The sequence below is a fragment of the Gregarina niphandrodes genome (genome assembly GCF_000223845.1).
Source record: "Gregarina niphandrodes unplaced genomic scaffold scaffold00017, whole genome shotgun sequence".
In the NCBI taxonomy this organism is placed as follows: domain Eukaryota; phylum Apicomplexa; class Conoidasida; order Eugregarinorida; family Gregarinidae; genus Gregarina; species Gregarina niphandrodes.
Genome location: NW_011645786.1, coordinates 11,786 through 22,579, shown reverse-complemented (window position 1 = coordinate 22,579; position 10,794 = coordinate 11,786). Strand labels below are relative to the sequence as shown.

The following is a 10,794-nucleotide window of genomic DNA, read 5'->3' as shown; positions in this document are numbered from 1 at the left end:
GTAGGTCCATCGGAGTGTAGGTCCATCGGAGTGTAGGTCCATCGGAGTGTAGGTCCATCGGAGTGTAGGTCCATCGGAGTGTAGGTCCATCCGTCTGTTCAGAAAACCCCCCATAACGCCCGGCCAGATCAAGTCACAGTAAGGCAGCGCCCAAGATCTCCGGCGCGCGACCAGACGCTGTGATTGACTCACGTTTGGGTGGTGGATTCACTCTTGAAGAGTACAGTCCTAGAAGTAACATTCGCTGTAGTATTGGTGGGGTAGAATTTCTCTCGATAGATAGCGTCTCGATCACGAGCAGAAAGGCTCTCACCATGAATCCCTCTATTTCCGACGGTGTGTAGTCCATGGCTATGTGAAGGCTGGTGTGTGAAGGTTAGTGTCCAACATTTTTCGGGCAAAGGGAGTCCAGATGACTTAGCGTCGTTTTAATCGAAACCAAGTCACCTTTGACTAGGCCCACATATACGGTCTCCATGTTGAGAAGAACCGCATCCGTAGCCGGAACGAAGGGTACCGATTTCGTTACTAAACCGGTGATGATTTCAAGAGTCAAGAAATAAATGATATACTGCTCCGCTTCAATAGAACTGGATGGAAATCGGCAACACATTCTCCGCAACACATTCTCGGCGATTCGTCAAGAGCCACATCTTCCAACGTGGCAAGCAGCGCTAGTTGCAGGGCAGTCCGCGTGTTGCCAGCCACCCGCAATCCTTTCGTCTCATATGCAGCGCGCGGGCCGAAACACGGGTCATTAAAACTGCAAACGCTGCGGCGGGCCCTGCAGGGTTATTCACAAGGACCCGAGCTGCGAAAAATGATAGATACCGAAACAGGAATAGAGTGTGTGGTGGTTATGAACCGCAGAATCATCGTAGAGTACGCCCGTTGCCCCCCCCGCCCGCCACGCACTCCTGAGTTGTCTAGTTGTCTCACGTTCCTTTTTACCCCCAGTCTCCCTTCCCCCATCACGTTTCTGCACGATCCCAGGAACGGTGCCTCGGCAGGTACGGCGAGTCGGTGTCGAAGACGTATGAGGAAGGGCAGCCAGTGAGAACCATGTTTTGCACGATACCGTGTCCGGATGAGGAGACGGAGTTCAAGGTGGTGGTGAAGTGTCCACCGCGCGACATTGCGATGAATGCGGTGTTGTACGTGGACGGTGAACTGTGTTGCAGCAAGTGCGGCGAGTCGGCGGGTGGGACTGTGGGAGGAGAGAGTGCCGGTCCTTACGGCGGTAGTACCGGAGCGGGTGCCAGTGCGCGTGGTGGAGGGGTGAGATTATTTCTTGATTGCATTCGTGTGAGTACGAATGAGGCAAGGCCGTTGATAATGAAGCGTATCGCATACGACGGTAGTCGACCACAGGCGGCGGCAGCGGACGACACGGGTGTGCTACGTGTGGATGTGTGGTCAGGCTGGCGTGGACCACACAGTTATGATCCGATCTTACGTTATGGTAGCTACGTTGAATATGAAGGTAATCGTGATCTACAACGTCATGTCGTACCCTTCAATGACTGCAAAGGCGCCTTTGAAATTACACACAAAATCGATTATGGACCCGTCGTACTTAAACCCGATAGAAGACATCACTTTGAAAAATATCAATTGTTAGCCCGCTTCGTATACGCATACCGAGACAAAGCGTACATCAGTTGGAATGCACTTCCATCGACCAAGAAAATAAGGCAACAGCAAACGTTAAAACGAAAAATCAAAGAACTTGCCACACAAGGACCTATCGATATCAGTGATTGAACCATCAACGATTGAACCATCAACGATTGACCCGATCAGAGTTCTCCCCATCATTCGGCAGCATCCCCATCCATTTCTCGGTTCCAGAAACTAGCCGCTCTGGAACAGGATTTGCCCCACCCCCATTCAGTGGAATAAATATTCGCCCCAAATTACCCAAATCAATCATGTCCAGTGAGGTTCTCGCGGCATCTGCTCACGCGATAGAGCCCGATACACTCAACATGGTCGCCCCTCTGACCGTCTCTGACGTGTCGGACGCTACCGAGGAAGAGGCAAGCGACGCGGAGGAAGACGACGGTGAGGAAGAAGACGCGGAGGAAGACGACGGGGAAGACGACGATGGGGAAGAAGACGATGGGGAAGAAGACGAGGGGGAAGAAGACGGTGGGGAAGAAGACGATGGGGAAGAAGACGAGTCAATGGATGAGAACGTGGCGCCAGAGGGGATGCCTCGTTTGTACATGTGGGATTTTGGGCAGTGCGATGCTCGTCGGTGCAGTGGACGTAAGTTGAAGCGGCACGGGAAGGTGAAGGAGTTGAGACGTTCGCAGCCGTTCCGTGGAGTGATTTTGGCTGCGCAAGCGACCCGTACATTGAGTTTGGCGGACGCGGATATCGTGCGGCGTAAGGGTGTGTGTGTGATCGATTGTAGTTGGAACAAGATCAGTGAGGTCCCGATCAAGCGCCTGTTGGCGGCGGGTGAGCCACGCAAGTTGCCCTACATGGTCGCTGCGAATCCGTGTCATTACGGTCGCCCTTTCGAACTCAATTGCGCCGAAGCTCTTGCTGCCACACTCTTCATCACCGGGTTCTATCCCCACTCTGCCTGGATCCTGCGCAGCTTCAAATGGGGACACTCCTTCTTCCAAGCCAACGAACGAGCACTTGACATCTACGCTGAATGCGCCACCGAAAAAGACGTGCTTGAACAACAAGACAAAATAGCCAACTCCAAGAAGACCCGACGAGCTGCATACCAATCTAGGTAATACCGTGCCAGATACACACTGTCCCAACTACACAGGCTCCCAGGCGAGACAAGCCCCCAGGCGAGACAGGCCCCCAGGCGAGACAGGCCCCCACGCGAGACAGGCCCCCACGCGAGACAGGCCCCCAGGCGAGACAGGCCCCCTGGCGAGACAGGCCCCCAGGCGAGACAGGCCCCCAGGCGAGACAGGCCCCCTGAATTATTAAAGAAAAATGGCTCGAGGGGGACTTAAGATTCTGAAGCCCACCGACCAACGAGTGTAAGGCATTGCTCCATGTCACAACACTGCCGCCACCTACGGGAGGCTTTCACCTACGGGAACATTTCACCTGTTTGTTCTCTTCAGTAAGAAAAGTGGAGTCAAAAAGAAGCAGGGTGAGAAGCGAGAAACCGAAGCGAAAAAGCATGGTGATAAAGATGGCGGCGAGACGCGTGGTGAAGAGCGTGTAATTGAGAGAGAGGAGTGGAACAGCGCTTTATTCTTTACATATAACACTCAGTTAGGGCCGCCGTATCAGGTGTTGATGGATACCAACTTTATCAACTTTTCAATTCAGCATAAAATAGACCCTTTCAAGGGTCTGATGGATTTGTTGTTTGCGAAAGTTGTTCCCGTGGTGACGGATTGCATTGTGGGAGAGTTGGAGAAGATGGGTCAAAAATTCCGTTTGGCGTTGCGTATCGCTAAAGATCCAAGGGTGAAGCGACTGACATGTGATCATCCGGGAACCTACGCTGATGACTGCATTATCAAGAGGATTAGTAACCATCGTTGCTACATTGTGGGTACAAGTGATAAGGAGTTGAAACGGCGGATCCGTAAGGTCCCCGGAGTGCCCATCGTTTCTGTCACTCAACACAAATATGCCATAGAACGGTTACCCGAAGCCACCCAAAAGTAGCAGGACACAGTCGTGATGGTTTAGTGGGTCTATGTATGTAATCTACAGGCGTGCAGGACAGGTTAGAGTGGGATTGGTTAGGTTATGGTGACGCCACGTCGCGGTGGTGACTATGAGCTCAGTTCGATGGGGATCGATTTTTTTAGCTTAAAAGGCGGAACGAGATGGCTGAAGACAGCTTCGCGAAGCGGGTCTCTCGGATGTCAAGTGTTGCTGGTGATCTGGTGAAGTCGGCGTCGATCGTGGCTCCTGGTTTGACGACTTACGGTAGCACAATTCCGGCGTACAACGAGGAGCTGAATGCGGTGCACGAGGAGCTGAATGCGGTAGTAGCAGAGCCTGCGAAGTCGAGCAATAATCCATTTCTTGCATTTGCTTTTGCGGACAAGGTGGATATGTGTTTGCTGACATTGGGTACGTTGCTGTACATTGGGTTGGGTACGTTGCAGCCGATCATGACGACGTTCTTTGGATCGGGGATGACGGACGCGGGTATGGGCAAGACGGATGGGTTGGTAGACTCTTGTGTGAAGATGGCTTATTTGGGTGTGGCTGGTTTCTTTGGTATGATGGCTGCCACCATATGTTACGAAGTATCTGCGGAACGGCAGGTCGCGAGGATCAAACGACAGTACATACAGTCTGCGTTGCGTCTGAACGTGGGGTTTTATGACACGGTGGACGTGGGCACTTTGGCTAGCGATGTGGAGACTTCATGTGTGCAGATCCGTAACGGTGTGGGCAACAAGACAGGGGAGATCTTCAAGAACCTCTCGCTCTTCATAACAGGATATGTAGTAGCGCTAACGAAGCATTGGAAGATGACTCTAATCATGACATGTGCAGTCCCCATTCTTGGAGGCGCCCTGATGGTGATGATTCGATCCATCGGCAAAAGCGCAGAGAAGTCCAAGGAGAGCTACACTGTCGCAGGAAGCATTGCCGAGGAAGCATTCCCTGCAATAAGAACAGTTGCAGCTTTCGGATTGGAACCGAACTTCGTAGAGCGTTTCGGACAAGAGATCGAAGTCTCACTGAAGGCAGACTACGCTGGCAGTACAGCTAAAGGGGCAGGTATCGGCTTTGTGTTTTTCGTCATATTCTGCACCTTCGGTCTGGGCTGGCTCTACGGTGGCAACACGATTAAGAACTACGTCATCTCTGAAGGACCCTTAGGACTGTCGCACGCCAGCGAGGTTATCACTGCTTTCTTCTGCGTCCTCATGTCCGCCTTTTGTCTCGGCTTTATTGGTCCTAGTGTATCTGCTCTTACTACTGGCTCGAAGGCGGTGGTGTCAGTGAAAGAAATCATTGAGAAGAAGTCAGAAATTGACCCGCTGAGTGAAGAGGGACTGCAACCCAACTATCCTGTGGAGGGCCGAATTACTTTCGAGGGTGTTAGGTTCGCCTACCCCTCTCGGCCGGAACGCGACATTTACCAAAGTGTTTCCTTCGACATCCAACCTGGCGACACGGTTGCCCTCGTGGGTCCTAGTGGTTGCGGTAAAAGCACTGTGATCCAGTTGATTGAACGCTTCTACGATGTCACCGGCGGCCAGGTCAAGGTTGACGGCGTGCCCATCCAGGAGTACAACCTGGCCTGGCTTCGCAATCACATGGCGCTCGTCTCGCAGGAACCAAGACTTTTCTGCGACACAATCCGGAACAACATCCTACAGGGCAAGCCAGACGCAAGTGAAGAGGAGATGATTGCTGCAGCTAAGGCAGCAAATGCGCACGACTTTATTACTGCACTGGCCAACGGTTACGACACAGATGTTGGTGTGGGAGGTGGGTTATTGTCTGGTGGACAGAAGCAGCGTGTGGCGATTGCACGCGCGATTTTGCGCGACCCGGCGATCATGATTTTGGATGAAGCCACCAGTGCGTTGGACAACCAGTCGGAGAAGATCGTGCAGGAGGCGTTGGATAAGTTACTGGAGAGCAAGCGGCGTACGACAATCTTGATAGCACACAGATTGACTACCATTCGCAACGCTAACAAAATTATTGTCATTGACAACGTGCAAGGGAAAGGTTCGGTGGTGATTGAACAAGGCTGTCATGACGAGTTGATGAAGATACCGAACGGCGTTTACAAACAATTGGTCGAGGCTCAGACCGTGAAGGGTGCGGACGAGCCGAAGCAGGAGGAGGTGAAGTTGGACATGGGTCCGAACGCGATGCGTAAATTGTCAAAGGCGCATAGCAAGAACAGCATGGCGAGAGACGGTAGTATTGCGGGTGGCCAGCAGCGTGAAGTAGAGCATCAAGCGGGAAAGTCGGCAGGAGCGCAAAGTCCGACTCGGAAGTTGTGGACAATGATGCTTAAACGGAGCTACAATCTGTTTATCACGATGGTTATCTGTGCTACATGTAACGGAGGTTTCCAACCATGTAACGGGTTACTGGTCTCTGCCTTCTTGTCCGGTTTCTTCACATGGGATGTGACCTTGGACAACCGGGGGAATGCAGACAACATTTGGCACACCAGCATTAAGTTGGCTATCGTGTACATCTGCCTAGGTGCGTTCTTGTGCGTTACAATGTTCGGTGAGAATTATTTCTCCGACAGGAATGGGGCATTTATCATCTCTGAGTTAAGGAAGGAAACGTTCGAGAACGTGCTATACCAAGACATGGAGTTCTTTGACAACCCCGCGTTCAATACCGGCTTCCTGTCCTCGGTGTTATCTGCTGACTGTGAGATGGCCAAGACCATCACCGGCCTTAACTTCATTATGACTTATCGCATGATCGTGACGCTGATTATTGGCATCATTATCGCCTTTACTGCCAGTTGGAAGATCGCCCTCGTCGTAGGCGGCATGTGGTGCGTGATCCTGCCTCTGTACGCTCTACAGGTGCAACTGACTAAAGGTACGAGCATTCAAGTGGGCAAGACGGACGAGGTGGGGTCTCCGGCTTTTGTGTTCAACGAAATCATGATGAACCTAAAAACGGTCGCTGCTTTCAACTTGCAACTAACAATGGAGCAGCACTACCACGATGCTGTGCAGCATTATTTGAATATCGGCACCAGGAATGCGTACATCACGGCCGGCGGCACGGCCGTGTCGGAGTGCATGTCCTACTTCGCCTCCGCAGCTGCCTACCGCTTCGGCGCCTACTTATTGGGTAACGGCGAGCTCTCATTCACCTTGATGACTCGCGCAGTCATGTCCATCATGTTTGCCGGTAACGGAGCCGGTCGTGCTGCGGGTTTCACCTCAGACGCAAAACGTGCACGAATCGCCGTCCAGAACGTGTTTACGGTGTTAGAAAGAGAGCCCAAGATGGATGCCCGGTCGGAATTGGGTCTAACTCCTAACTTCAAGAAGGACGTGACGGTCGAACACGTCAAGTTCCGCTACCCCGGACGACCAACTGTGCCTGTGCTGAACGACGTCCACTTTACCATACCCGCAGGCAAAACTGTCGCTATGGTCGGGGAGTCTGGTAGTGGTAAAAGCACCATTATACAGTTCCTCGAACGCTACTACGACGTGGGCGCCAGCGACTACTTTGCGGAAATTGTTGAACTACACAACGAAGAACAAAAGATGGCGGCCCGAGAAAATAACGCTACGCCTGTGCTGCTTGAAGACGCCGATGGAATGTTCCGAGGCCGCGTGGCAGTAGGTGGAGCAGACATTCAGGACATCAATTTGAAGCAGCTAAGGGCCCAAATCGGCATGGTTCAACAGGAACCTATTTTGTTCGATCTAACAGTGGCAGAAAATATTCGATACGGTAAGCTTGATGCGACCCAGCAAGAGATTGAGACCGCTGCACGGGCGGCTAACGCTCACGAATTTATCAAGCAACTACCCGAGGGTTATGACACCTGTGTCGGTAAGGGCGGGAAGCTGCTCTCTGGAGGTCAAAAACAGAGAGTCGCCATCGCTCGAGCACTTGTGCGAAATCCTAACGTTCTCTTGCTCGATGAGGCAACCAGTGCTCTCGATCCCGAGAGTGAAGTCATTGTGCAAAAGGCGCTGGACGAGCTCCTGAAAACCTCCACCAGAACCACCCTCGTGATTGCGCATCGTCTCTCCACCATCCGGAACGCCGATCTCATCGTCGTGTTCAAACCGGAGGCCGGAGCGGGCAGCAAGATCGTCGAACAAGGCACTCACGATGAACTGATGCGCATACCCAACGGGGTCTACGCCAACTTGGTGAACATCGCCGCTCAGGCCGGCAAGGGCTGAGCTGAGTTTCGACCGGACGTGGGAAGTCGTGCTGCAAGCGACTAAACTAAAAGAAGGAACGAAGAACGGTCGATGTGGCCTTTTTTGTTATTAGCAACTTAGCGACCTTATCCCTTAGGGGAGAAAATCATACTTCAACGGGCTAAGCAAAGTGGGGAGAAAGTGCAGCGTGAATACGTTATAATACAGCGTGAAAGGCCACAGCGTGTGAACGTGCGGTGTATAGCAACGCACTCGCGCTTCTTTGGGGATTAGATTGTATCGCACACGCGTGTGCTAACAATGAGTGACGCAGTACCCATGCCGGAAGCAGGGCCGGTGGTGGACGCGAAGCTGGTAGTGGACTGCATAAAAGGCATTGAATGTTGCGTGAGTTACGACGAGCCATTGATACTGGGGGTGACATCGGGCACTTTGTCAACAAGTGTAAATGACGTCAGTTCGAGCGGCAAGCGGAAGTCTGTGCAGGGGCTGTTCGGTCTAGAGGAGAACATTGTACTCGTAAATGTCATTGTCACCTTAACGAAGCTTATTATCCTTAACCAAACCCCCGAAGGTCAGGTCGCGATCCGTAACGGACACCTGTCTGGTCGGTCGTCTGTAGTAGTACAATATCGCTGGGTGAAGAGCCTGGAGTATACTGCCCCCAAGCTAGTCATGAATATAGATCACATTCATCTTATTGAAATTCATCAAGGGCGATGCGTCCAAAACTCAGACAAGTATTCCTGTGACGTCGATATTACTCTAGTTAGCAAAGAACTGACTGACGATGTCATTGGCTTGATTAGAAGATTAATTGAACACATGAAGAAGGAACCTGGCGAAAACGGCGCCTTATCGAGCGGCTTGGCGAAAGAAGACGGACGTAATGAAAAAGTTGATTATGACAAGATGATATCCAACTGCCTGTTGAAGAACCAGTGGATGGTTAACGGCATACTGACGACCATATGGGGTAGTTTGATCGACAGAATGCGCAATGAACTGGTACGACTCGGCATAATTGCGGAAGGAATACTCATTATAAGGTCGTCTTCGCTCACAAAAATTCTCAGCAAAGGAACCGCCAATGGCGTTAGTGTAATTCATTACAACCGAATTCTGTTTGGTTTTAGAAAGTTGTACAAGAATAAGATATCAGAGGTCGCCATCTATTATTCAACAAGCTATAAGAGAGTAAGAACATTGCTGCTGAGAATAACAAATGAGGATAACTTCAACAAATTCATCACGAGCTTGAATCATCGACTATTCATACCACAAACCAACCCGAAATTTCTGGAGCACATGACGACCATATGGTCTCATGGAAGAATGTCTACCTATCATTATCTAGGCTTCCTAAACACCCTTGGGGGCAGATCTACAAAAGATTTCACGTAAGCGCGCGCGTGCGCACACGCGTGCGCCAGATATTTTTCTCTGTTTCAGCGTATATCCGGTCTACCCATGGACTCTTTGTGAATCTTTCCAGTACCCTCGGCAGCTCGCGGACGTAGTAACGAAAGCGGCCGCTGAACTGCCCGGAAACCCAGAACTTGGGCCCCTGCCGGAGATTGAGGAATTGCGCGATCTGTCGCGCCCGATCGGAGCTATCGAGACTTCAAGACTAAATGAACTCCTGATGAAATCGAAAATTCTCGACAAAGGTACGTTTACACCCCAGCACGACCAGGAGATTGTGCATCTCCGTTTCGCCATTGTTTTCGGGATTGTAGACGAGTATTATTTGTATGGAAGTCACTACAGTAACGCGTCGTACGTGTCGTTTTGGTTGCTTCGCGAGCACTACGAAGTGAACATGATGATTAATGAAGGGCGTTTGGATTACCAGCAGCGGTCGTTCAGCGACATGCGCCAAGCTTGGGAGCGCGTGAAGCGGGAGCCGAACAGTTTTTTGGAGCTGTTACCGGAGATGTACGGCAATTCCTGTCGCTTTTTGAAGAAGGTGACTTTTGCTACCGACCTGCGGCAGGGTGGTGGCGACGCAGTGCCCGACGTGAACGTGCACTGCGTGACGCCGTTCACGAAGTGTCTGTGTACGGACCTGTTCATGAAGAGTTGCAACTGCCGGCCGGAGTTCTTGAACAACGACGCCCTCTGGTTCCTTTTCTGCCATCGCCTGATACTCGAGTCGCCCCCGGTGAGCGCCGCCGTGCATCACTGGATCGACTTGATCTTCGGCTACAAGCAGAAGGGTGAAGCCGCGCGTCGCGAGCACAACCTCTTCCACCCCGCCTCCTACTCGGCCTCGAACTTCAAGACCGACCTGCTCGTCCCGCGCAACCCTTCTCGGGTCGACTCCTCCCGAACCGACCCATCTCGAACCGACCCATCTCGAACCGACCACTCCCGACCCGGTCCACGGAGTGCGGCTGAAGAGTATGCAGTGGCACACGCCATTGAGTTCGGACAGTGCCCGTTGCAGCTGTTTTGCAGCCCGCACCCGGCGCGACAGCAGCAGCCGGACTTATTGGCGCGGCGGCCCACGCTGCAGGGGCTGTGGCAGCTTTTCTTGGAGTTCTGTCACGGGACCGGGCAGGCATTGGCGAGTGCGTCCTGGGCGGAGGTGTTGTTAAAGCACCCGCGGGCGCTTCCTGCGGTTGCGCGCATCCCCTCGGTGCTGCACTGTTCGAGTCGGGACCACGTGATCGTGCGCCAGGGCGAGACTGAGCCGCGCATATGGGGTGGGTTGGCGAGCAGCACATGTCTCACGAATGTGGCGCATGTGCCGCCGTCTCCGCAGTTGGGCGAGGGTCGCGAGATTGCCTGCGGGAACTTGGTGTGTCGCTTCTTCGCGGGCGGACGGTACCAGGTCTTCGATGTCTTTCAGCCGGGGCGCGTCTTCGAGACGAGTGTGCAGGCCGCTGTCAGCTGCGCGGCTTGGAGTCCTCACCGGCGTCTCTACTTTGGCACGCGC

At 52.6% G+C, this 10,794-nt stretch overlaps 5 protein-coding genes across 5 annotated transcripts; all 5 read left to right on the top strand.

The window, feature by feature from the left end:
• Positions 1 to 1,062: 1,062 nt before the first annotated feature.
• GNI_088430 (hypothetical protein) lies at positions 1,063 to 1,764 on the top strand (the record flags this gene model as incomplete). Its single annotated transcript, XM_011132438.1, has 1 exon — positions 1,063 to 1,764. The coding sequence occupies one exon, from the start codon at positions 1,063 to 1,065 to the stop codon at positions 1,762 to 1,764; it is 702 nt and encodes a 233-aa protein (XP_011130740.1).
• Positions 1,765 to 1,931: 167 nt separating this feature from the next.
• GNI_088420 (putative ribosome biogenesis protein) lies at positions 1,932 to 2,756 on the top strand (the record flags this gene model as incomplete). The annotated part of the gene is made up of 1 exon (XM_011132437.1): positions 1,932 to 2,756. The coding sequence occupies one exon, from the start codon at positions 1,932 to 1,934 to the stop codon at positions 2,754 to 2,756; it is 825 nt and encodes a 274-aa protein (XP_011130739.1).
• Positions 2,757 to 2,967: 211 nt separating this feature from the next.
• GNI_088410 (rRNA-processing Fcf1-like protein) lies at positions 2,968 to 3,657 on the top strand (the record flags this gene model as incomplete). Its single annotated transcript, XM_011132436.1, has 2 exons — positions 2,968 to 3,014; positions 3,102 to 3,657. 2 exons carry the CDS (start codon positions 2,968 to 2,970, stop codon positions 3,655 to 3,657), a joined length of 603 nt encoding a protein of 200 aa, XP_011130738.1.
• Positions 3,658 to 3,821: 164 nt separating this feature from the next.
• GNI_088400 (putative multidrug resistance protein-like transporter family ATP-binding cassette domain protein) lies at positions 3,822 to 7,871 on the top strand (the record flags this gene model as incomplete). Its single annotated transcript, XM_011132435.1, has 1 exon — positions 3,822 to 7,871. One exon carries the CDS (start codon positions 3,822 to 3,824, stop codon positions 7,869 to 7,871), a length of 4,050 nt encoding a protein of 1,349 aa, XP_011130737.1.
• Positions 7,872 to 8,153: 282 nt separating this feature from the next.
• GNI_088390 (beige/BEACH domain protein) lies at positions 8,154 to 10,154 on the top strand (the record flags this gene model as incomplete). The annotated part of the gene is made up of 4 exons (XM_011132434.1): positions 8,154 to 9,253; positions 9,306 to 9,369; positions 9,430 to 9,523; positions 9,593 to 10,154. Coding segments are annotated over 4 exons (1,820 nt in total), but the record flags the coding sequence as incomplete, so codon positions are not given.
• Between the last annotated feature and the right edge of the window lie 640 nt (positions 10,155 to 10,794).